At 39.4% G+C, this 27,319-nt stretch overlaps 1 protein-coding gene across 1 annotated transcript in view; it reads right to left on the reverse strand.

Annotated features, from left to right (window-relative positions):
* The window catches only part of DNAH11 (dynein axonemal heavy chain 11), a 294,718-nt gene that overhangs the window by 241,081 nt on the left and 26,318 nt on the right, over positions 1-27,319 (reverse strand). The window contains exons 7-9 of the mRNA XM_059397525.1: positions 22,334-22,567; positions 21,046-21,213; positions 5,582-5,698 (exon numbers count right to left, since the gene is read on the reverse strand). Coding sequence (XP_059253508.1) covers positions 5,582-5,698; positions 21,046-21,213; positions 22,334-22,567 — 519 coding nt within the window. The remainder of the gene's footprint in view (positions 1-5,581; positions 5,699-21,045; positions 21,214-22,333; positions 22,568-27,319) is intronic.

The following is a 27,319-nucleotide window of genomic DNA, read 5'->3' on the forward strand; positions in this document are numbered from 1 at the left end:
GCAGAAAATAAGAGGAGTCAGAAATTAACTACTATCTGTCAGCAATCCCTGCTCACAGATACCACCACTTCCTCCTGCCCGGTGCCAGGGAAAGTTTGAGAAGATGGTCTGCAGATAGAAAATCAGAAGTATAAACAATGTATTTTGGATCACTGAAAAAAATAAAATAAAATCCAAGTAAATTTTTGAAAAATATGCAGAACATTAAAAGAAAAAGAAAATCAGAAGCAAAATGTACATCTTCTTTCTTTGTTCTGCCCTCCTACACAGGTGCTCCTTTTTTTTTTTTTTAAAGATTTTATTTGTTTATTTGACAGACAGAGATTACAAGTAGACAGAGTGGCAGGCAGAGAAAGAGAGAGGGAAGCAGGCTCCCCGCCGAGCAGAGAGCCCGATGCTGGACTCGATCCCAGGACCCTGGGATCATAACCTGAGCCGAAGGCAGCGGCTTAACCCACTGAGCCACCCAGGCGCCCCACAGGTGCTCTTTCAACGTAGAACATCCACGTCAAGGACCTTCAAGTCACACCATTAATAATTACATCGAATGGGGGTGCCTGGGTGGCTCAGGTGATGATCCCAGGGCCCTGGGATCGAGCCCCGCATCAGGCTTCCTGCTCAGGAGGAAGCCTGCATCTCCCTCTCCCACCCCATCCCCCACTTGTGTTCCCTCTCTTGCTGTCTCTCTCTGTCAAATAAATAAATAAAATCGTTAAAAAAATTTTGATTTAAAAAATAAATGGATCAGTTACTAGGATTGTCCTGTCCCTGGCAGCCCACATCCCATGCCACACCAACTAGCCACCCCAAAACCATGGCCTGGGGCAGTAGCGGTGACCTGTTGCAAGAACAACCACTTCACGGGCAGACAGCTCCTTTGACAGGAATGTCCTACCTCAAACTAATGCTTTGAACTAATCACATTCTCTCCTCCCCAGGAAGAGAACCAGGGCATGGCAGGCTGAACCTAAGATAGCAAGTTAGGAGTGAGCAACAACTATTAGCAAGCAGAGGAAGCCAATGAGTAGGGAGACGGGTATTGGGGTTATGGGGGGGTGCGACACACTACCAGCAAGCAGGAAAGTAAAAGTCCTGAAGCTCTCCTCACTCAGTCCATGCCCCGCCCCACACCCAGATCCAAACTCACCTTCACCACTAGCTTCCTCAAAGCTCAGCTACCTGTGGAGCCCAACCTTGGATTTCCATTAGCCGCCTGCCTTATTCTCTGCCCCATGTGGCTCCTTCTGTGTGCCAGTGTGAGACAACTTTCTTTGCAAGCACAATAGTGTAATTAAAATGTTTGTTTCTCAAATAAATAAAATCTTCTAAAAAAATAACAAAAAATGATATCTCCTTCAAAGTAAAATGTAATCAAGATGGCAGAAAACCATATACCAAGCTCTGTGCCTTGTTAGCAACATGGCCAAAAAGAAAGTTTTGTTACTCCTCTTAAGGAAATAATAAGTGTTCCTCAAATTTGTTTTCTTTAACAATTTGTTTTCTTTAAATACCAACTGTTGCCAAGGATGGGAGAGAAAAGAACCTTCATGCACTATTGGAAGGAATGCAAGCTGATACAGTCACTGTGGAAAATAGGATGGAGGTTCATCACAAAATTAAGAAGGGAACTACTGTATGATCCAGTAATTGAACTCGTGGGTATTTACAAAATACAGTAATTTTAAAATATATGCACCGCCATGCTTACTGTAGTACTATTTACAATAGCCATATACGGAAGGAGCCCATCAAGAGATGAATGGTAATGAAGTGGTGTATGTATATTCAGTGGAATATTACTCAGCCCTAAAAAAGAATGCAATCTTGCCATTTTTAGCATGGGTGGATCTAGAGCATATAATGTTGAGAGAAACAAATCATGCAGAGAAAGACAAATACTATACAATTTCATTTATATGTGGAATTTAAGAAATAAAGCAAAGGAAAAATAGAAACAAAAAACCAAACTCTTAATTGTAGAGAACTGAGGACTACCAGAGGAGAGGTGGGTGGGGGGAGCAGTGAAACAGGTGATGGGGATTAGAGACATACACTTATACAATGAGTACTGAGTAATATACACAACTGCTGATTCATTATTGTACCCCTGAAACTAACCTATCACTATATTAATTATAATGGAATTTAAGTAAAATAAAGGGGAAATACCTGTTTCTTTAAAAACAGCTTTATTATTAACATTCTCTAAATATTTATATCAACTATGTTCACTAAAAAAAAAAAAAAGTGAAAAAATTGTACAAAGTAAAATGTAAATCAAACCATATCTCAGAGGTCAGTTTAGATACATTTGGCTTCTCACCCCGGTAATATCAATTATAAGCAGTAGAGAAACTGCTAAATATTTTAAAACCTGCTTAGTTAGCTGCTCCCTAGCAAAATGCTTATTAACTTTCTTCTTTGAACCACTCTTTTGTTGACTCTGCGTTTCATGTTAACAATCAAAAGCAAACACTGACTCGCAGATTTAACAAAGAGCGGGCCACCAACACCAGGGAAATGTATTTACTTCATGATTTGTTCTTTTCAAACACTTAATGTACTGACCACAACTGAAATACCCGTAGCTTCCCAGCTGCATCTCATCTTGCCTACTTGATATGCTTAGTGGGACTGAACTCCAAGTAGAAGAGAAAAAAGACACAGAAAATATTCTTTGGGGAGGCTGTAAAGCCAGCTAATAGTAGTAAGGATAGCCTTTAGCCTTTCAGGTAGTACACATTGTTGTAATTTTTCAGCATCATAGTTACAGAAAAACTACTCTCTGGGAAGAGAACAAGGGTCAAGTGGACCTCTTGCTTCCTTGTCCTCAGGAAACCGAGAGCGATTTTTGGGAAGAGTATAGATGTTTTTCTTCATCTCGACCTCCAAAGATTAAAAGTGAGCCCCTACCACATGTTTCTTTCCCTAACTGTCCCTTTTGAGATCTGTGTGGTCTACCTTTTCTTCCACTCCTCAAGGTTTGGGATAATGCCTTTGCCACTATTCAAGCAATACCTATTTTTTTTTCCATTCCATTTTATTTCTTTTTCAGTGTTCCAAAATTCATTGTTCATCACCTATTTATATTTTTTCTGGGTTTGCCTCTTTTGAAGATATTTTAAATCTGTTGCTGTCTGAAACCTCGTGCACTTTACAATTTTATAGCTTTCAGTTTTATCGCCTGAAGACTTCTCTGGATGCTTCATCTGAGACACTCCAGTCTACCTTCTTGGAGACATATTGTTTTAAGTTTTAGAGGAACATCTATTAGTGTCTTGCTTTGTTTTGTTTTTTATTGAGTGCCAACACTGTGGGCTCTGAACTACAGTTTCATGTTTGAGTAGAACAGTGCTTGGTCCCAGTGCCCCTCCTGGTCATGTCTTGGCCGAGGGCAGGCATGAACCATGGTCTCCAGAGAACGGTCTGCAAATATTTATTCCCTGGGACCCAACGGCACGTGGTCAGAGCTCATCACCCTGTATCTAGGGTAGAAATAATTTTTCCCCTAACACGCCATCCTGTGATTTTTTTTTTCTTCTACCATGACTTTTGCTGCATTTTACCCTCATCTGTGAGTCGTTCCAGGGCTTTGACTACCAGTCCATCACCCCAACCTCAGTTATTAGATGTCTGCTCTAGAAGACACTGAAGAAGGGGATCTAACTGGAACACAAACTGTGAAATGATGTCCCAGCCCTACAGAGCTACTGGGCAGGGGCTCATGCTGCATGTTTCCACAGACAAGATACAAACAGTTACAAAGTTAAAGACAAAATACATGACAAAAATATAAGATCACGTAGAAAAAAGTAAGTGGCATGGACTCAAACAGAAACCCTACCAATAGTTGTGCTACGGGAAGAGAGACCCAGTAGGAGCTTCTGTGAAGGGAACAATCTACACGCTTTCCTTCTGTTATTTATGAAGGCATTAAAGCCAAGCAGCTCCAGCAACAGAGAGTGTGATACATTATGGAGCCATTACAAAAATCATGATTTCTGCTGTGAAACCAAGAACATGTTTAGGATTCATTCCTAAGTGGAAAATGTTTCCAAAGAGGGTCAGCCTGTGATGTCACTCTTGTCAAAGGGATACATGTATACATATGTAGCTAACATAATTTCTGAGAGATGGGAATCACAGGCAGCTTAATTTTACAATAATAAGCCAGATATTTTGGCCAACAGCATCTAAAAGTTTCATCTACCAGCTCTTACAAAACAAATAACTATTTAATCCTTATGAGGGTTTTGGTTTTTGTTTTTTTTTTTTTTGTAGGGTCCCTGCCCGGTGTGGAACCCAACATGGGGCTTGAAATCTCAACCCTGAGATCGAGCCCTGACCTGAGATCAAGAATTGGATGTGTCACCCACTGAACCACCCAGACCACGATCGTTGCGAATTCTCCATGTAAAAATGCTCGCCTGGAGCCAGAAAATACTTGGACCTTCACCACCCCCTGACCCACCATGTGAATTTGGAGATCAAAATCAAACAGTATCCCACATCAAGTCTGGGTCCGTTTCCTTATTTTGCACTGCCATTTTCTTTTCTTTCTTTCTTTCTTTTTTTTTTAAGATTTTATTTATTTATTTGACAGAGATCAAATAAATAAATTTATTTGACCCCTCCTCTCAGAGAGAGGAGGAAGCAGGCTCCCTGCTGAGCAGAGAGCCCGATGTGGGGCTCGATCCCAGGACCCTGGGATCATGACCTGAGCCAAAAGCAGAGGCTTTAACCTACTGAGCCACCCAGGCGCCCCTGCACTGCCATTTCCAACGAGTTGGGCCCATGATCCCCTAGGTGTGTTTCTTCAGAAACAGAAGTCTCCGTTCCTCTTTTGGGACATCATTTGGTTCTACACCTTACTTGTAGTTCTTTGCTTTGATAAGCAAGTTTCACATGGTGTCCCTCTTCCCCACATCCTAAGCTATCCATGTGGGACGTCTAAGAAGATGCATTCCTTTTATGCAACTCAGAATACAGAAATACCATACTGCATTTCTGTAATGCTCTGTCCAACATTTCTTTGTGTCTTAACATCGGAAAGTGGACTATGTTATATAATAATGGAATCATCATTTTGGGGGCATTTTATTTATATACAAAATAATGGTATGTCTGATCACCAAGGGTGTCTTATGCCTGATGGAAAGTATTATACAAATTATTATTTGTTTCAGTCATAGTAATGAAGTGGGCAGGTGAACCCAACACATGCAAACAATGCTATACGGAAAATCTTGCATTAACATGTATTTTTCTCTTTTCACGGTGGCTTAATTTTGAATTAGGATTTCACAGGCCAGGCCAAGTCACTCTTAAAGGTAATGAGAGCTAACCTACTGAATCTGAAAAAATATCAATAGTCAAAAGTCCTAAAATTGACCTTGTCCCTAAGTAAACATCATTCATTAGAGCAGTGTGTAAAATTTAGTTCGGTGAGGTGAATACCAACAGAATGTGACCAGTTAATAGTTCACCTGGGCCAGAAAGAAATGTATCCACTCCTTTCATCTAACAGTTGAAATTATTCATCAGTAAAGTATTTTTTAATGATAGCTTCTTCAGAACTAACCTTAAATGCAGCTTCTGAACCACTGCAGTTAAAGAAAGCTTCACAGAGAATCATCCCAAGCCTTCTGTCAAAATCCACAGTTTTGGACTTAAACACAACATAATCACTTTCAAATTCCTGTAAGATTCAAAGTGAAAGAGTTTACAGCAAAGTATCCACCACTGAAAACAGCCATCACAGAGCCACGTGGCTCCTCTCGCCCACCCGGCTCCTTGTCTCACCCTTCCCTGCACCCCTTCACTCCCTCCCCCGCCCCATCTCTCCCAATGCAGGTTTCATCGCAGGATTCTGGGGAAGATGGAGAGCTCGGACTAACCATTCAAAACGGCAACCTTAGAGGAGCACAGAGCCTTGAGCCCTGTGAGTCCACGTCTCCCAGGGTGTTTTCAGTGGCTCAGACCCCATCAACAGCACTCTGCCCTCTCCCAATCCATTCTGATTATAAATGATAAAGCAAACCTTTTCCAAACAAAACAAACAAACAAACAGAAAACACCACACTCTCATCACAACGTCAGTGTCCATTTAAATAGGAACATGTTTTGTTTTGTTTTTCATGGAGCAGAAAACCTAGCAAGTGGCACTCTTTCTTCAGGTGAGAAGTAGCATCAGAGGTCTGTAAGAAAGCGTCCTCCAGTGACGCAGATGAGACACCACACTCTTCCCTTTCCCCCATGTGTTAGTTTGCAGCTCTCATCAACACAAAGAACAAAACCATAAGAGAGTAACTACCATCTCCACCGCAGGGCAGGTCACGGTGAAGAAGTCCCAGAAACACACACACACACCCCTTGGGTTTTCCAGTTAGGCCGCAGGGAGAATGCCCACCACACATTTGGTGGAATGAAGTCCTCTCCTCTGTCAAGTAAGCCTCGTCTGTTAGTAACAGTCATAATGATGACAGCGAACATGCAGTTTTCTGTTCTAAATGCTTTACATTGTTAACTTGATGTGCACGACCACATGGGATGTAGGTCATACGGCTTCCATTTTACAGGTGACAAGGCGAATGCAGAGCAGGTTAGTCATCCACCCACAGCCACAACATTGCTAACTGGCAGAACCAGAATTTAAAAGCCTGGCAACCATTTCGATGTTTTGATGTTGCTACGAAGGACTGCCCCCTTGTGTGGACTCAAACACGCCCTGAGAACGCAACGTCCCAGGGTACAGTGTCTTACACACCACAATGTTATATTTAGCATCAAGAGGAAGTCTCCAGGTCTGAATGAGAGCCAGTCTCTTCATTCAAGCATCACTGACTTGTGAAAGTAAACACAACCTCCCAACAAGTTGTAACAAGCCCAATTTATCCCTCCTCTCAGTAAGGGAACAAGAAACTTACAACTGAAGATGCTCAAATATTACTTAAACAGTTAGAGCTTAACACCTTAGCAAGGGGAAAATGCAAATCTTTATCCCAACTCTCTCTCCCTCTCTCCCAGACGGTTTTACTCATCCGACCCAAATTCAGAACGGCCAAAGGCACCTCTCCCCCTTCCTTCCCACAGCGAAGTCAAGCTCATCTTGCAAGGTCAGGAGCTGTCTATCTCTCCTCTTGTCTCCTCACCAACACACCCACTACGCTTCCCGTCTCGAGGTGTCACTCAGTCCAGATCACCGTCACCACTCACCTGGATTTCTGCTAACCACTTTCTAACTACTTTCTTTGTCTCTATTATTATCTCTCTGAATAATTCCTCAAAGTACCATTGAAATAAGCTTTCTAAAATATAAATCTTATGTCACTCAAAATTTTTTAAATTTTATTTTATTTATCCAAAGAGAGAGAAAGAGAATGAGAGAACAGCATGAGCAGAGGAGAAAGGGAGAAGCAGGTTCCCCACTGAGCAGGGAGTCCAACGTGAGGCTCAATCCCACATGACCTGAGCCAAAGGCAGACGCTTAACCAACAGAGCCACCCAGGCAGCCCGGCACTCTAATTTTTAATTGACTGCCCTGAACTCTTCCAGCACCTTCCCCCCTTTCCACACTAGGATCTTGTCACACCTGCCTTGTCATATACTCTCTCTTGCGGCAGGATACAATTTCCCACTCATCCCTTTCTACCTACTTTCCACCGGCTTAATTTCTATTTATTTTTTAGTTCTATGTCTCTTTCAGTTACTTTTCGAATTTCCTTGCACCTCCTTTGGCAAGGGGCCCTTCACAAATACTCTCCCTGAACCCTGTACTTCAGAGACCCTGGCACTGAGTACCCTGGGTAACTGCCTACCTGTATTGTCCCCTAGACTCCCAGCCCTGGGAGTCCAATGAACAGGTTTGGTTTCCAGAATTACAGTACCAGTATTTAATGGGGTTCTTAGGGCACATAGCTGCTTCTCAATAAATACTAATTAAAGCATCAACGATACGCTGGTATTACTCAAAGATAATGATATACATTAAAAAATGTATTATATAATGTTTATAATGATAAACATCTTTTTCTTCTTTATCCTGACAACTCTAAAATTGTCCCTTTTAGTGACGTGGGAAATTACTGATGAGTCTTAGCTAGAGAAATGCGCTGGCTTGATTTAGCTTCAAAATGGCACTCGTGCTGCTGAGAGAAGAACAGAGCCTGATGGAGTCAAGAAAGGGGCTAAGGAGGCAGTTTCAGGGCAAATGCAGTCATTCGGGTCAGAGAGGAGATCTGGATATATTTTCAGGGTTTATCTGACAGAACCTGATGTTTATCATGAGAAAAAGAACAAGATCATGAATGACTCCAAGGTTGTGCGCCATGTAGCCCACTAGATGTGCCATTTTAGGAGATGGAGAGAAGACAGGGAAGGGGTTTGAGTACAGCCAGAGTTTCAGTTTTGCAAGTTTGAGATGTCTATCAAATATTTAAGCACAGACGTTGAGTGGGCAGCTGACTATATGCTATGGGTTGGGATTTAGGAAGACCCTTCACCATAACATGACATGTGCTATAGGCATTCAGTATATGTTCTTTACGCAACTTGAGGATGTTACTCTCTGTTTCTTTTTCCCAAGAATTCTTACCAGAAATGGGCACTGAATTTGGTAAAATGTTTTTCATGCATTAGTTAACACAATCATGTTTCTCTTCTTTAACCTGCTAATATGTGGGTTTTCAAATATCAAACCAGTCTCACATCCCTGGAATAAACCTCAGTTACATATAAAATGTGCCCCTGTTCCATATTGCTGAATTCTGTTTACTAATACTTTGAGAATTCTTATGTCTATATTTAGGAGGGGAAATTAGGGAAGCAAAAAATTCTTTTTTTTTTTTTTTTTTTTTTTTTTGCATTAACTTCTTTGGTTTGGGTATTTGGGGCAGTAACTACTAGCTTCACAAGACAAATTGGGAAGTGTTTCCTCCTCTGGCATTTCTGGAAGACACTGTGTAGATATGATCTTAATACTTAAATACTTGGAGAAATTCTCGAGTGAAACAGTCTGGGCCTTGACATTTCCTTTCAGAGAGTACTTTTTTTTAAATGACAAGTACAATTTCCTTAATAGTTATAGTATTATTCAAATTTTCTACTTCATTTATCACAGAAAAAAATCACTATGTGGGTAATAAATAAAATTGTGATAACCATTTCTCCATATATGCCCATGTCAACTCACTCCTGATACACAACCAAAACTAATACAATATTATATTACAATTTTAAAAGTTACTTATTTCTTATTGAATGAGTTATGATAGTTCTGGTTTTTGAGGAATTAATCCATTTCTTCTAGGTGTCAAATTACGTGTTTAGAGGTTATTTCTTGTTTTGATATTCCCATTATTCTTTTAATATCTGCAGAGGATGTAGTGGTAGCCCATTTTATTCCTGATGTGGTAACTTGCCTTCTCACTTTTTTATTTTTCAAAGAATTAACTCTTAGTTTCATTGAATTTTCTCCATGTTTTAAATTTCATAGATTTTGCTCTTTATTTTTTCTTTCTAGTTGCTTTGTGCCTATTTTGCTCTTCTTTTCTCTAGGTTCGTAGAGTGGAAACTCAGATTACCAATGTGAGACTTTCCTTTTTTAATATATGCTTATTTATAGCTATCAATTTCCCTCTCAGAACTACTGTGTCTGTTCCCACAAATTTTGGTATATTTTCATTTTTTTTAAGTTCTCTACATTTTTTTCCCTACTTTTTTGACTCATGGCAAAAAAAAAAAAAAGACAAAAAAGTCAAGTCACTACTTAAAGATGTCATTTCAGTTTCTAAGTAGTTTAAATTTTCCTATTAGATTTCCATTACTGATTTCTTTTTTATTCCACTGTCAACAAAAAAACATACTCTGTACCATTTCACATCTCTTATATTTGTTAAGGTTGTCTATGGCCCAGGATATAATATATTCATGGTCTATGTTTCATGAGTATTTGAAAACAATGTGAATTCTGCCATTGTTGCACAGAATGTTCTATAAATGTTGATTAGATCCTCCTGGCTGGTGGTACTGGACCCTTCCATATCCTTGCTAATTTCCTATCTGCCTGTTCTTTCAGTTCCTCAAAGGGAGCAATGAAATCTCCAATTTGAACTGTGAATTTGTCTATTTTTCTTTTAGGTTCTGTCTGTTTTGAATCACATATTTTATTCCTATCTTATTTGGTGCACACCCATTTAAGATTGCTAGATCTCTTTGGTGGATTGACCCTTTTATCATTAATATAATGTTTCTCTCTGTTAATTTTTTCTTGCTATGAAATCTACTCTATCTGATATTTAGACAGCCATTACTGCTTTCTTTCAATTCACATTCCCATGATATGCCTTTTCCTGTCCTTTCACTTTTAATCTACATATATGGTTATATTTGGAGTGTTTGAAAAAAAGCATACAGTAGGGTCTTATATTTTAATCCACTCTGGCAAGCTCTTTGTATTGGCGTATTTTGACCGTTTACTTTTAAGGTAATTATTGCTACATTAAGGCTTAATTCTGCCCCTTTCTTTTTTCTTTTCAGTTGTTTTTCTTCATTTCTTGCCTTTTTCTGCAACTCTCTGGGAATTTTTTTAGACTTACATTTGATGTATCTATAGTGTTTTAAATGTATCTCTTTGTAATGCTCGAGATATTACATATCTAGATACATAGATTTATTTTTACATTATATGTACATCAGTTATCTAATGTTTAATGTCATCATCTTTCACCGGTTCAAGTAATATCTTTCCTCCCATAACCAATGGTTCAAGGAAGATATCAAAAAGGAAATGAAAACTATGTTGACACAAGAGTTCCAGGAAGACAGCAGAGTAGAAGGATCCTGAGCTCACCTCTTCCCATGACACACAGAGGCAACAGGTACATATAAGGCAAGTCATTCTGAAAATGACCTGAAGATGAACAGAACAGATCACTCATGGCCATAGGCAAAAAAGGAGCCACACTGAGAAGGGAAGAAGGGGGGCAGAGATGGACTTTAGGAACCAAACCCCTGGTGTAGGAACCCACAAGAAAGAAGGATATCGGGGCGCCTGGGTGGCTCAGTGGGTTAAGCCACTGCCTTCGGCTCAGGTCAGGATCTCAGGGTCCTGGGATCGAGTCCCGCATCGGGCTCTCTGCTCAGCAGGGAGCCTCCTTCCCTTCCTCTCTCTCTGCCTGCCTCTCTGCCTACTTGTGATCTCTGTCAAATAAATAAATAAAATCTTAAAAAAAAAAAAAAGAAAGAAAAGAAAACTCAAATAAAAGTGAAAGAGGAAAAGTAATCAAAAGCACAGAAATACAAAGAATTAGAAGAGACTACTCTGAAAAACAATATACCGACAAAGTGGACAACCTGGAGGAAATGGAAAGATTCCTAGAAACCTGCTATCTGCAAAGACTAAATATGGAAGAAACACAAAATCTGAACAGACCAATTACTAGTAACAAAAATCCATCAGTAACTAAAAAAACCCCAAACAAAAATCCAGGAGCAGGCACCTTCACAGGTGAATTCTACCAAACACTTTTTTTTTTTTCTACCAAACATTTAAAGGAGAGTTAATACTTATTTTTTTCTTACCATTCCAAAAAAATCTAAGAGAAAGAAATGCTTCCCAATTCTTTCTACGAGGTCAGCATACTGATACCAAAACCAGACAAAGACACCATAAAGAAAATAACAGACCAGTAACCGTGATGAACATAGATGCAAAAATTAGCAAACCAAATTCAACAACACATTGAAAGGATGACTCACCATGATCATGGATACATTAACAAAATGAAGGATAAAAATCATTTTATCATCTCAATAGATATAGGAAAAGCATCTGACAAAATCCAACATCCATTCATGATAAAACTGTCAACAAAGTAGGTTTAGAGAGAACATAACTCACTCTTTTAGAGGGAACACACCTCACATTAATAAAGGGTCTATATGACAAACCTGCAGATAACATCATTCTCAAAGGTAAAATGCTGAAAGCTTTTCTTCTAAGACTAGGAACAAAACAATTATGTCCACTCTCACCACTAGTATCCAACATAGTACTGGAAGCCCTCACCATAGCAATCAGATATGAAAAAGAAATAAAAGGCATCCAAATTGGTAAGGAAGAAGTGAAACTGTCAGTATTTGCAGATGACATGATACTATATAGAGAAAACTCTTAGGATGCCACCAAAAACAAAACAAAACAAAAAACTATTAGAATAAATGAATTCAGTGAAATTCCAGGATACCAAATTAATATTCAGAAATCTGTTGCACTTCTATTTTATAATAACAAACCAGCAGTAAGGAAAATTAAGAAAACAATCTTTCTTAAAATCTTCCAAAAACTGTAGAAAAGGAAATACTCCTAACTCATTCCGTGAGGCAAACATCTCCCTGATAGCAAAGCCAAACAAAAATACTACAAGAGGAGGAAATTCTAGACTGGTATTCCTCATAAGTAATGATGCAAACATACTCACGAAAAAAAATGAGCAAACAGAATCCATCAGCATATTAAATTACACACAATGACCAAGTAGATTTATTCCTGGAATTCAAGGATGGCAAATGAAAATCAATGTAGTTCACCACATTAATCAAATGTAAGAAGAAAACCCCAATCATCTCAACTGATGCATAAAAAACATGACAAAATTCAACATCCTTTTATGATAAAACCACTCAACAAAGTTAAGAATGGAAGGAAACTTTATCTAAATGATAAAGGCCATCTATCAAAACTGCAGAGGTAATATCATACTCATTGCTTAAACCTTAAAATCTTTTCCCTTAAGATCAGCAACAGAATAGAATGCCCACTTTTACCAATTCTACTCAACATAACAAGTACTAGCTAGAAATATTAGGTAAGAAAAAAATTATCAAAGGTGGAAATCGAGAAGTGAAATGATCTCTTAACAGGTTAAAGGATTTTATATGCAAAAAACCCTTAAGATTCTGTAACCCTCCTCCAAAAAAACTTTCAGCAGTAATATATTCATCAAAGTCATAGAATACAAAATCAACATGCAAAAATCAGTTGCATTTCCATACTTTACTGACAAACAATAAAGGCAATCCTTACAAGATATTTAAAAAAAATTTTTTTAAGATTTTACTTGAGAGAGAGTGAGCATAAGTAGGGAAGAGAAAAGGCTTCCTTCCTGAAAGCAGGGAGCCCGATGTGGGACTTGATCCCAGGACCCTGAGATCATGACCTGAACCAAAGGCAGAAATTAAATCGACTGAGCCACCCAGGTGCCCCAAGATATACAAAAATAAACTTAAAGTAGATCAAGACCTAAATGTAAGAGTTAAAAATATGAAACTCTTATAAGAAAATACTGGAGAAAATCTTCACGACATTGGATTGGGCCACCATTTCTTGGATATGACATCAAAAGGAAAAGACAACAAAAGAAAAAATGGATAAATGTGACTTCAAAGTTAACTTTTTGGCATCAAAAAACACTATCAGGAAAGTATAAAGACAATGCACAGAATGGAAGAAACTACTTGCAAATCTTATATCTAAGAAGGAATTAATGTCCAAAATATAGGGAAAACTACAACAAAGACTCCAATAAAAAAAAAAAAAAAGAGCAAAATACTCTAACAGACATGTCTGCACAGATATAAAAATGGCCAATAGGTACTTAAAAAAAAAAAAAGACCAACAATACTTGTTATTGGGGAAATGCAAATCAAACCATAATGAGCTATCACTTCAGAGGCATTAGGATGGCAAAGAAAAAGAAGAAAAGAAAGAGAAAATCAGTAAGTGTTGGTGAGGACATGGTAATCTTGGAATCTTTCTGCACTGCTGGTGGAAAAGCAAAAATGTTTGACCACTATGGAAAAAGGTTTAGAAATTCCTCAAAAAGTTAAACATAGGGGCACCTAGGTGGCTCAGTTGGTTAAGCTCCTGCCTTTGGCTCAGGTCCTGATTCCAGGGTTGCAGGATTGAGCTGCACATTGGGATCCCTGCTCAGGGAAGAGGTCTGCTCCTCCCTCTACCTCTACTCCTGCCCCTCCAAATCCGTGCTCACACTCCCACTCTCTCAAATAAAATCTTTAGGAAAAAAAGTTAAATATAAAATTACCACATGATTGAGCATTTTTTTTTGAGAGACAGAGAGTGTATAAGAGTACATGGGGGAAGTGAAGGGGGAGTGAGAGAGGGAAAGGGAGAAAGAGAATCTCACCAGACTCCCCACTAAGCACCCCAGTCAGGGCTCAGGCTTAGGACCCTGAGATCATGACCTGAGCCAAAAGTGAGAGTCCGACACCTAACCAACTGAGCCACCCTGGAGCCCCACAACCAATCATCTCAATCCTAGGTATATACCCCAAAGAAGAGAAAGGATTAACAAATACTTAATATACTATTGTGTATAGCACCATTATTCACAAGAGCCAAAAGATAGAAACAACCCAGGTGTTCATCAATAAATGAATTTCAGCATTTACATATATTATCTAGCCTTGAAAAAAATGAAACTTCAACGCAGGCTGTAACTGGATGAACCTTGAAGACATTATGCTAAGTGAAATAAGCCAAACACAAAAGACATCGTATCAGTCCACTAATATGAGATATATAAAATAAACATGTCCAGAGACAAAAAGCAGTCTAGGGACCACCAGAGACTGAGAGGAGGAGGAGGCAAGGAAGAGTGGCCATTTAATGGGTAGAGTTTTCATGCGAGATGATAAAAAGTTCCAGAAGTGGATAACACTGATGATTGTACAACACTGTGAATATACTTAATGCCATTTAACCGGACAGTTAAAAATGGACACAAAAGTAAAATGTAAAACATGTCTTACCACAATTTTTAAAGAGGCAAAAACAGAACAAACCTCACCTCCATTTTGATCCCTTCATGCTCTTTTAAAATACAATTGTCTTAAATATTTTCAGCACATACACTTAAAACCGGTGTTCTAGTTTTTGCTTTCACTGTCAAACAATTTAGAAAACGCAAGAAGACAAGGATTTTTATTTTTACACATATTTTCCCTTACCATGTTCTTCCTGGGGTCCCATGGCTCCCCATTTTATCATTTCCTCTCTGTGAGAAGAACTTCTTCCAGTTGTTCTCCTAGGTTGTCTACTCACGACAAATTCTCTTGGTCTTTTGTGCTTCTGAGAATTTGATTTGTCCTGAATTCCTGAAGGGTGTTTTTCACTGGATAGAGAACTCAGAGTTAATGGATTTTTTCTTTGAGGGCTTGAAAAATATTTTGCCATTTCCTTCTGGCCCCCATGATTTCTGATTAGAAATTCCCTGTCATTCAAATCATCTTTCCCCTTAGGCAAGACTTTCCTTGTTGCTTTGAAGATTTTTTTGTCTTCTGTTTTCTAAAGTTTAATTAAGTCTCTTGGCACAGAATTCTCTGGGTTGTTCCTTGGATTTACCTTTGAGTTCTTATTTCCTTGAATCTGTAGTTTTCTATCTCATCAAAGTCAGCAAGTTCTCAGCCATTATCTCTTTGAGACCTTCAGCTTCACGGTCTTTCTCGGTGTCCAGTGACACAAATGCTAGGTCTGGTACACTCCCACAAGCCCCGGAGGCTCTGCTCTTTCTCTTTCTCTAGCCCTCCCTAGTGTTCAGACTGAGGGGTCTCTATTGCTCTACCTTCCAGTGTGTGTTTGGTTTTCTTTTTTAAGATTTTATTTATTTATTTGACAGAGAGAGAGAGATCATAAGTAGACAGAGAGACAGGCAGAGAGAGAGGGAGAAACAGGCTCCCTGCCGAGCAGAGAGCCTGATGCAGGGCTTGATCCCAGCACCCTGAGATCATGACCTGGGCTGAAGGCAGAGGCTTAACCCACTGAGCCACCCAGGTGGCTCCGGTGTGTGAATTCTTTATTCCTCCATTCTGCCACAGAATTCCAAATCCCAGTGCTTCATATTTTGTTCTGTTTTCAGCTCTAAAATTCATTCATTCTATCATCTATTTGTTGAAACTTTATATTTCTTTACTGAGGCTGTTTTTTCATTTGTTTCAAGCATGTTCATAATTACTTATTGAAGCATTTTTAGCCTGGCTCTTTAAAATCCGTAAGAGAATTCTAACATCTCTGTCATCTCCATGTTGCCATCTATTAGTGATCTTTCTCATTCAGAGGAGACCTTCCTGGCTCTTGGTATAATAAGTCATTTTCAATGGACTCTGGACACTTTCATATTATGAGACACTGGATCTTGAAACTTGTTTTCGCTGATTTTCTCCAATACTGCTCCAGCCTCATGTAGAGATAGACATCCAGGTTCTCCCTTGGCATTGGTTGATACCGAAGTGTGGGGAGCTCTTTACCATAACTGGGTATTCAAGTTCCCCATGTGGTCTCCACTGATGCCAGTGCAGGTGACTTGGTTACCACTTGGCCATGGTCAAAGTTCTGACTCTCCAGCAGGATTCCTCTGACACTACCCCAGTGGGGTTAATATGTTACTGGATGAGGAAGAAAGTCCAGGATTCTCATGGGGTCTCCACTGACACCACAAAGTGGGAGCTCTTTAGTATCCAGGCAGGACGACAATCACAGCTCTCCAATTACCCAATCTCTGGCACCATCCCGGTGGGGGTGGGAGGTTGCTGAGGCACCTGTTACAGACTTCTTTAAGATTTTATTTATTTGCCAGAGAAAGAGACAGACAGAAGGAAAGAAAGAGGGGGAGAAAGTGAACAAGCAGGGGGAGGGGCAGGCAAGAAGGGACAGGGAGCCCAAAGTGGGACTTGACCCCAGGATCAGGACCTAAGCCAAAGGAAGATGCTTAACTGACTGAGCCACCTAGGCATCCCCAGACTGATTTTAAGTCTAGGCTTCCCACTCGGTCTTTGCTGGCATGAATGGGGGTAGGACACAGTTTCTTCTGTAGGGTTTGGCTGAACTAGAGAGATTAGGTCTACAAGTTTTCTTACTATGTTTCTCCCTTCTTAATAGAGATCAGGCTTTTACTGGGGCAAGTTATGTCTGTGCTCATTGGTGTTTCCAGGTTGCCAGTGTATCCAGTCCCATGTCTAGGTAAATTTCAGGTAACAATTTTATATAAAAATGCTTTAGCCCTACTTACTAAAAGGTATATGGAAAAGTATGTCTATTTCATCTTCTCAGAAGCAGAAGTTCCTAAATGTATCTTTAAAGAATGTTATCTACTACTTTAACATTTAAAAATAAATAGTCATAAATACAATGGAATAAGATGCAATTCTTTAAAAAGTAGGCAATGCCTTTGTAGTGATACAAAATGACTGCCAAAATACATTAAGTGAGGAAAGCAAGGTGTAAGTGGTGTGTAAAGAAGGCTATCTGTGCAAAAGCAGAATGCAAGAGAACCCACCCATGGATTTGCTAGTGCATGAACCAAGTATCGCTGGAATATTATACTAGAAACTCCTAATGGTAGATGCCTTAGGGGAGAAAAAAGTGGAAAATTAAGGAATAAGACAGCAGGATAAGAAGGAGGAGACTTTTTGCATGATATGTTTTCAAAATAGTGTCATGCTTTTAAAGAATAAATTTTATCTCGAAAAATAAGCAGGTGAGACATAGGAAAATCCTGTAGATGGCTAACAAGTTTTATCACTAAAATTAGAAAATGCTACATACAGTAATAGAAGAATTAATCATTCGGTAGGCTAGAGCAGAACAGAGGATGAACTGTAGGAACTGGAATACAACCTAGTATGGATTAACTAAAGAACAACTTGGAAAATGTATTTTAGATTCTGGTATAAAGACAGACTGGAAGCAAAAGATACTGTATCTTGGGATCAGCTCACCTTGGGGCACAGGCGCTCAGGTTGATTCCTCCAAACACAGCACCACCCCCCCCTTGCCCAGATGAACTTATTCCCTTCATTTCAATGAGGAGACAACAAGGAGGCAAATACTGAAGTCAGAGAGGCACAGGGGAGAGCACTGGCATGGGCTTCAGAGTTCGGGGCTGGAGCCGGGTCCCCTCCCAGGGGACCGTGGAGTCTCAGGTAATTTGCTTGTTATCCACCACAACATCACTCTCAGGATTATAGTGAGAAAGAAACAGGAATGTGTGAAGATTCGGCATAACTCCTGGTACCTAGCGATTACTCAGTAAATATTAATGGACTCTGATGAACAGAGACTAACTAAGTGGAGCCAGGACATTCCTCTCACAAATAGCCACTACCCCTGATTAAAGAAAATTCTCCAGATAACTACGCAAGTAACACCTCAAAATGTCAACAAACGAAAGCTGCTGGGGCTGAAGTGATCTGACTAGCTATTAAATACAACTAATAAAGCAAATCTCTTAGCAAGTTTGTTATTTTAATACAATACTTGTTGTGTCTATATTCATTTAATATCAAACTTGCTAAGTGACTAGAACATAATGATTCCAACCACTAAAAAGAAAATATAACTACGTGGTGTGAGAGAGGTGGTGGTTTTCACTACAATGACAGTATCACAATATATAAAATGTCTGAAATTAACAAGTTGTATACCTTAAATCTACACGATGTTAAATGTCAAATCAATTTCAACAAAATAAATAATCCAAGTCTCTCCCTTTTATTGTCTAAATCTCAAAATTCCATAGGAAGAAGCCAAAGAAATGCCTGAAGTGATCTTTCTATTCAAAATTAATTGAGAAACCTAGAAATATTTTTAAGGATATGCCTGAGAAAATCCCTATGTTCTATAAATGGACCACAGTGGCACACCTCTTTTGCCTGATTATAGGCTTGAAAGTGATTGAAAGAAACAAATACTAGTACATCCAAATGCAAATCAGCAATTATTTCTTTAATTTACTGAAATATATTTGAACCATTATTATACTAAAGTCATGATACAATCAACTGCTATGTTAGTGCTCGTGTATATTAACTGGGGACCAGGGAACATGCAAAAGCATATGCAGTGGGAAGAGAAGGGCATGCAGTGGGCATGTCGATATGACTGTATGAATATACTAGGCTGGAAATAATTTCAGAAAATGTCTCCTAAAAATTACCAACTGAATTCATCATAAAAATCAATACAATGAATTCAGCTAAAAAGCCCCAGATAAAGCTTATTAAGCTAAAAATACATAATCATTGCAACATTCTGAGGCAATACTGATAACCAGGTCATGATTCCAGCGACCTGGGATTGAGCCCCGCATCGGGCTCCCTGCTGAGCAGAGAGCCTACTTCTCCCTCTGCCTTCCACTGCCCCTGCTTTTGCACTTTCTGTCTCTCTCTCTAACAAATAAATAAAATCTTCAAAAGAAACAAAAGGCAAAACTCTTCAACATAAGAAAAGCAATTAAATGAACTTTTAGTTAATTAGTATTTTAATTTTAAGGAAGGGCCAAAGTCAAGGAGCTTCTAGGTTCTCTTCTAAAGAGAAATACCCAGAGAAGAGGATGAAGAACTTCAAGGGCAGGTTATTAACGTCTCAACCCAGACACGGACATCAGAAGTAAGCCCGGGGGCACCTGGGGGATGCAGCTGGCTGGGGATCTCACTCTTTGTTTTGGGCTTGGGGCATGATCTTGCAGTTGTGAGACCAAGGGGCCTGTGGTAGGCTCTGTACTCAGCAGGGAGTCTACTTGAGATTCTCTCTATTCATCTCCCTCTGACCCTCCCTCTGCTTGTGTGTGCACTCTCTCTAAATAGAAATAGATAAATCTTTCTAAATAAATAAATAAAGGAGTAAGCCTTGCCCATTTTACTCACAAAATGAATAGGACTTCAAAATACTCAATACCAAAATACAAATACTAAGTAAATACGTATGTTAGGAGCAAATGAATATTGTATTCCTCCTTGTTTGCAACTGTGCCAGGCTTTGGGAAGACAGAGGGATAAATTCAGGACCTCTGGCATTGCCAAGGTAGTGACATCAGCTAAACCTCACCTCCTTCTCCAACCCCTGGGGAGAAATTTTCCCACCATGGGGAAATCCAGATTTAGCTACTCAGGTGCACCCGAGGATTCCCTGCGCGGTGGGTCTCACACTCCTCTGCCAAGTTGCTCAGGAGAGCTAAGCTGCAAGAGTTCTATTCCATCCAGATTCCTGGAATGCCCACCACGTGGGACAGACATCTTACAGGCTCTGGAGATGAGCTCAGGCTCTTACTCACCAGGGTCCTAGGTTCCTCCTACTTTTGCACAAAATAGCAGGACACATAACAGCTGCATCCTCTTGCCGTTACTTCCACTCCCCAAAAGCGGACTAGAGTTCAAAAGGATTAAGTCTGCTGACCTTGGCTTTAATAAAGCTAACTCACTGCACTTGTGCATTACACATAACCCATTATTTGACCAAATATAAGCACAACAGTGAAGAAATTCACATTCTGTATAAAAAAAAGAAGACAAGAGTGAAATCCTTTTTTTTTTTCTTTTCTTTTTTTAGTACCCAGACTTCACCGCTCATGGCCGACAACTGAAATGAAGCTATTCTTATCCTAGAGCTGCAGGGAGCCTCCCAGGCAACTCCCTGGCCACTAACACACTGGGAGTGGCAGAAAACAGAAGCACCTACATCTGAAAGCTTCCCTGTATTTCCTTGAGCCTGAAATTATGAAACTACAAAGAACACTAAAGAAGAAAGCAAAAATATGTGAGAGACAATATACATCTTCATAATATATATAGTGAATAGCCTGAAATGGAATGTTCAAATAGACCAAAAAATAATCCGGTGATTCAAGAAAAGGACAAAATAAAACACACAAATTTCAGAGACATCAGTCATACAGAAATGAGTTAATCTGAAAACTTCCTTTTCAAAGTACACATAAGCCAGAAACAAATCCTGACTGAGTCCACTGTTACATTAGAAACAGCTGTCAATGTTCTCAACTTCTAAATACAAAGGCCTAAGTTCCAGTCCCTGATCTACCACTAAGTAAATGAGAGACTTGGGGCAAGTCATTTAACCTCTTTCATCCTAGAGAGATTCTACAAGGCGGAACCCATTACCACTCTGACCTTCCATCCTTTCTAGCTTTAAAATTATAAGGTTCTATGCAATGAAATGCAAAGGTATAATATTACCGTATCATTGTAATCAGATGGGTCATAAGTGCTCTGTTTAAAAACTTCACATAGTTCCATAAATTCTTCCATCATCTCGTGGATTTGTCCATTTAAAATCGCTCCTTTGGTACCACCAAATTCAAGTCTTTCCAGCTTTTCAAATTCCAATATGGTGACAAATATATCCTTGGTAAAAACACAGTATAATAAAGATCTTTCCACCACCTCAAACAGGACGGGAGCAGTTTAAAGTTGCAAAGATGAAACTCTTTCAAGTATTCAAAAAAAATGAGTGATTTAATGGACACTTACATGACAGAAAATTATAAATGATTTAAATGAACAAAGTTACTGGTTTTAAAATCATATTCCCATTTTCACATTTCCTAAGAATTTTCCAGCAGTCCAGGCAATACCTACTTTAGCAGAGCTAAACATATGATTCTGTACTTTTACATCCTTCTAATCCTACCTCAGATCCCAAGGTCATATCTAAAATCCTATCTGCAGCTTCCATTTTGCAGTGAATTACCTCCCGTACTGAGAGGGGGCAGAAGACTGTTAAGGAAAGGGGACCAGTCGCCCCTAGTTAGGCATTTAGCTCTTAGACTTTGAGAGGCATTCAGGCTGATTAAGGGATGGGAATTTTCAAAACACGCAGTTCTAATTTTGGATGAAATACAACAAATTTTATGATAACAAGAAAGTCCAAACTTGAAAGAGTTTTACAAAGAGCTGAAGGCACTGCCACTAGATCCCCTGCTTTAAAAAAACGCTTAGCCAGTTGGCTCCAACTACGTGTGTGAATGTTTGTACATGCGTGTATTCACTGTTTGTTTTTAAAGTATCTGAAAAACTATTTACACACAGCACATATTTCCATGTTCTTTTTTTTTACGATGGGCTTTAGTATTTTTATAGTCCATATATTAATATTCTGAAAGATAGTATGGCATTTTAGGTAATCAAATAGGTTTTTCATGTAGAGTAGAGATTTTTGTTTTACAATGGTCTTCCAAGAGCTTATTAAGTTAGAAGTCAAAGATCACTAATACATAAGAGAGTCTCACTTTTGTTCAGTATACTAAAAGAATAAAAAATGAATTTAAAAAAGAAAAGAAAGAAATCAAAGTAAAGTTTATAAGAACAGCCTTAACAGCACTGGCCTTGTCAGCACTTCATAATAATCCAGAAAGGAGACCTTCCTCTCTCCCACCCAAACAGAATAAACTATCTCCCAAATGATACAGAAAACAAGATTTTTTAATCCATCCACAATACAAATAAATCACAAGTCAATAAATACCTCTATTTTCATGAAACGGTCCAGAAATTTGTCAAATCTACAAAACACCAGTTGAGACTGGAAATCCCACGGTTTTAGCTCCTTGTTTCCCTTAAAATAGCTTGCCAATTCTTTTCTGTAGTCAAAAAAAGACTTTTTGAAAGTCTTTAAGATGTTAATGGCCACCTGAATCTTTTCCAAAGAGTCTTCAACTTCTCCTTTCAAAAGGTCTTCAGGTGAAAGATAAGCTATTGCCTAGGTTTTAATAAAAGGAAACTCTGATCAAAAATATGTTTTAAAAAAAGGTTTTTTAGTGAAAACACCTGTTTCAATGGATTTTTTTCAATGAATCTTTTTTTTTAAAGATTGTGTTTATTTACTTAAGAGAAAGCATGTGCCGAGGCTCAGAAGAGAGGTAGAGGCAGGCTCCCCGCTAAGCAAGAAGCCCAACATGGGGCTCAATTCCAGGACCCCAGGATCATGACCAGGAAGAAGGCAGACACACTTAACAGACTGAGCCACCCAGGTACCCCTCAATCTTTTGGGGTTTTTTTTTGCTTTTTAAGATTTTATTTGAGAGAGTGAGAAGCACTGGGGGGAAGTAGAGGGACAGAGGGAAAGGGACAAGAATGCTCCACATTGAGCCTGGCCTGGGGCAGGATCTCATGATCCTGAGGTCATGACCTGAGCAGAAACCAAGAGTGAGACATGGAGTGGATTGAGCCACTCAGGCGCCCCTCAACGCATGTTTTAAATGATACATCCTTAGAATTGGGCTAGCAATGCTGTGAGACAAAAAATTCTAAAAATTCAGACACTGGGATTTCTTTCTTTCTTTCTTTTTTTTTTTTTGACACTGGGTTTTCAATGACATACTTGTATACATTAGAATCCTGTATATCCTGTAGATATACAGGAGACTGTACAATTTCCAAATACACTTTCTAGCAATGACTAAGTTTTTGCTAAGCTTTGCAGGTATGACAACTGTATAATGAGCATTTGCATGGGTATTCTCACTACAAATATTCTGCTTAATTTTTCCTTCATATAAAGAAATACACAAACCAGAAGGGGAACTCTTGAAGACCATGGGCTTTAAAAACTACGGTCACCTTACCTGGTAGCAGTGGGTCATCTGTAAAGGTGAGAAAGAGCTCATATAGTTAAGGGTCACACCAGCAATTTTCTTATGGTAGCAAGCATCTCTTCTACTAACATTACAGGACATAAAATCTAGTGAAAATAATGCTATATAATGAGTTTTAAGTAGAGGAAATGGAAAGGTAAGAGGGGTTTTTTAAAAGAAAGACCCATGCAGGGGCACCTGGCTGGCTCAGTCAGTAGAGCACATGACCACTGATCTGAGGCAAAAGTTCAAGCCCCATGTTCAGCATGGAAACTAGTTATTTAAAAAAAAAAAAAAAAGACTCTAGTAGCAGATTCATGTACACTGGTCAATTTCTCATAGGACAGTCACATCTAGGTACCTTCCAGACCTTCCCTACCCATATTTGTTAGGAATATTCAGAATTTCCCTCCTTAAGGACTTCAAGAAAATATAAATTCGATAGGCTCTTTTGTACACTATTTCTTCCCGAAGCATCTTCAACTCACATAAATCATAGGCTTAAATTTTGTTCCTTGAATGTGGTGGTTGCTTAGAAAGTTGTTACCTATCCCAGTCGAGTACGTAATGAAAGCCATTGAGTTCACTACAGATGGAAGGATTTTTTTCTAAATGTAGACATAGTATTCTTCCCCCATTAATGGTCACAGTTTTACATGTAATATAGACTGTGCCATAATTTGTAAGTAAGAAACTCATGTTTAGCTTCTAAAACCCCTACAGATTAGAATTCTTTGAGTTTGAGCTGTAGATCACCCATCTGTGCTCTTACTTCCCACTGCAGCTGCCCAGAAGAGCATACATGGCCTGTATGCTGCTAACACTGCACAGAGAACACTGAAGAGAACCACCAGTAATCCCTTATGTTATAAAGGAGTCAACATTTTGGTACAAGCTAGGATTTCCAGAGACCTTTATCTTTGTGTGCTCTTTATAAAAAATGTGCCCTGTGTCCTTTCAGGAAGCTTAAAAAAAAAAAAAATCTGTGGCAATGACTCAATTGCCTTCTCTGTTTCAGAAGCCCCCAGTGACTTAATTACCTGCATCTAACTTAACGTCCAGGCAAGCTGTTCTTATTTTCATTCTTATTCTTCCTGATGGACCTTCGCACAAATGACACAATCACAGCAATTAATCTCCCAAAGACAAGGATATAGTACTCATAGTACTAAATACCCTAAGAAAATCTAGTCTATATCATTTCAATGGGCAGCAGGGTGTGTGAGGTAAAAGCGATCAGCAGGAGGCAGTTATGATCCAGTTAGGGGCTACTAACTGCTTTTGTGATATTAGCTAAATTATCTCAGAGGATCTCAGTTTCCTTATCTATGAAAGGAGCGAGATGAATTAAGTAAATCTCAAAATTCCTCTTAGCTCTTAAACTCTGAATTCTTTTCTGCTTCCTACAGCAACACTCTGGAGCACGCCTGACCATGAGTACTCTATTCTCTCATACTCAAGGGTCTCAGCATACACCAAAAACCCATGGGATTTAGGATGAACTGGTCCCCACTCAGAGACCTTATACACTAAAATACTGCTAACCAATTTATCAGTAAGCCAATTAATCAATTATTAATTAAGCAATTTATCTGCAAGACTATGTTAGCTAGATGCCTATCTCTCAGCTGCTTTTTTAAAATGTGCTTTTATGGATTCTTATTTTTGCTCAAACACGACATCTCTTTTCCAAGCTGACCTCTCACACTTAAAACTTTTTTTCACCTGGGATCTTTTTTGACAAAGATTTTATTTTATTTTATTTGACCAAGAGAGAAAGAGAGAGAGCAAAAGCAGGGTGGAACATCAGAGGTCAAGAGAGAAGCAGACTCCCACCTGAGCAGGGAGCCTGATGTGGGGCTCCATCCCAGGACCCTAGGATCATGACCTGAGCCAAAGGCAGATGCTTAACAGACTGAGCCACCTGGGCACGCCTCTTCATCTAGGATCTTTAAGAAAATATCGACAAGGAGATACCGAGCCATGAAACAGAGTGGTGGGCCTAGAGTAGTAATGAGGTACAAAAAATAGGGAATGGAGTCAGGTTACCAGAGAAAAGAAGCAAGCCATTAAAAAAAAAAAAAAGACCCCATTATCAAAACTCCGGTGTGCCATCAACTGAGGTGGCCAGGTGGCCAGATGAAGAGATGATGCCTTTTATAAATCCAGCCTAAATGACTGTTAATGGCCACTGTTAGAAAACAAGGGAAGAGAAACATATTTACTTCTAAAATAAAAAAGATCTGAAATTGGAATGCCTAGAAAGATCGGTCATAGAATGAAAATGAATGGAACCAACCAGGAATAACAGCAAATGGTGGAGACCATAGTCATCTAGACAGCACATGACCTTTCCAAAGGGGTACCCAAAGCTCCTATAACAGACTGTGCAAATGGCCATGACACAGCCAGTGCTGTGAGATCTCTAACTTTTCAGTGGAGGGTAGAACACCGAAATTTAAGCGAGACCTCCTCAATTTAAATAATACTTTTCTAAAATTTTAAAATACCACAGAAATTAAAACGATTGCATTGATGTATTAGTCAAATACATATGATAGCATGCCAAGTTACCTCTGATGTTTGAACACAGCAAGGGTTCAAATGTTTCATAAACACTTAAAGGTCAATAGATTCAAAGTATATACAAAGTATATTCAAAGTATATACAAAGTACATGAAAGCTACATTATAAAATTATAAAAAACACAAAATGTGTAATGACATAAATTGTGCAAGGTACTGGGGCTCCTGGGTGGCTCAGTGGGTTAAAGCCTCTGCCTTCGGCTCAGGTCATGATCTCAGGGTCCTGGGATCGAGTCCCACATCAGGCTCTCTGTTCAGCGGGGAGTCTGCTTCCTCCTCTCTCTCTGCCTGCCTCTCTGCCTACTTGTGATCTCTGCCAAATAAATAAATAAAATCTTTAAAAAAAATTGTGCAAGGTACAAATTAATCACGATGCTACCACTATATACCCAATAAATCGCCCCAATTTTTTAAAAAAATTGTAGTGCTCAGGGTGCCTGGGTGGATCAGTTGGTTAAGCATCTGCCTGCAGCTCAGGTCATGATCCGGGTTCCTGGGATGGAGTCCACATTGGCCTCCCTGCTCAGAGGAGATTCTTCTTCTCTCTCTGCCCCTCACCCCACTCATGCTCACTCATTCTTGCTCTCAAATAAAATCTTAAAAAAAAAAAAGAGGTAATGTTCAAAGCTGGTGAATTATAATAAAATGTTTTACATATTGCACCAAAGCTCAGATTCCAAATGTAAAGACTCACAGCCCCATGTTTGGGCGCCATATGATGAAGTTCTAGAACCTAGGTGAGGTTTGGTGGGCTGAGGTCCAGAGCTGATGACCAAGAAAGAATTCTTGAGACATCTTTGGTGCAAAATGGTGGTTTATTAAAGCACGGGGACAGGACCCGTGGGCAGGAAGAGCTGGGGCTGCCCCGGGTTGTGAGGGATGGCAAGTTATGTACCCTGCAGTTGGGGGAAGGTGAGGGGAAGGGAGGTTTCAGTGGAGTTTTCATATGCTAAAGAGGGCCTACAAGGTGCCAGGATGTCCCAGGCTTTGCCCTGGCGGCTGGATCAATGTTGTCTTTAGACCAGCCATTAACATTAAGATAGTTGGGAGACTTTTTGGTGGGGTGTCACAATCCTGCTATCAATCGTCTTTGTTAGTGAGATTTAGGACAATTGTAAGCCAAGGGAGATTCCTGTCTAGCAGGATTGTGAGCTCTGCAAGTTAACTATTTGCTTATTGTTCATGGCAGTCAGGGCTGCCTGAGGAATGCTACACATATGACAGAGGGGAAGCGGATGGGGGGGGTACAAGGCGCCAGCTTTTGCTTTGTCTTCAGCCAGCCTCATGCTCCC

This window comes from Mustela nigripes, chromosome 4 (assembly GCF_022355385.1).
Source record: "Mustela nigripes isolate SB6536 chromosome 4, MUSNIG.SB6536, whole genome shotgun sequence".
In the NCBI taxonomy this organism is placed as follows: domain Eukaryota; kingdom Metazoa; phylum Chordata; class Mammalia; order Carnivora; family Mustelidae; genus Mustela; species Mustela nigripes.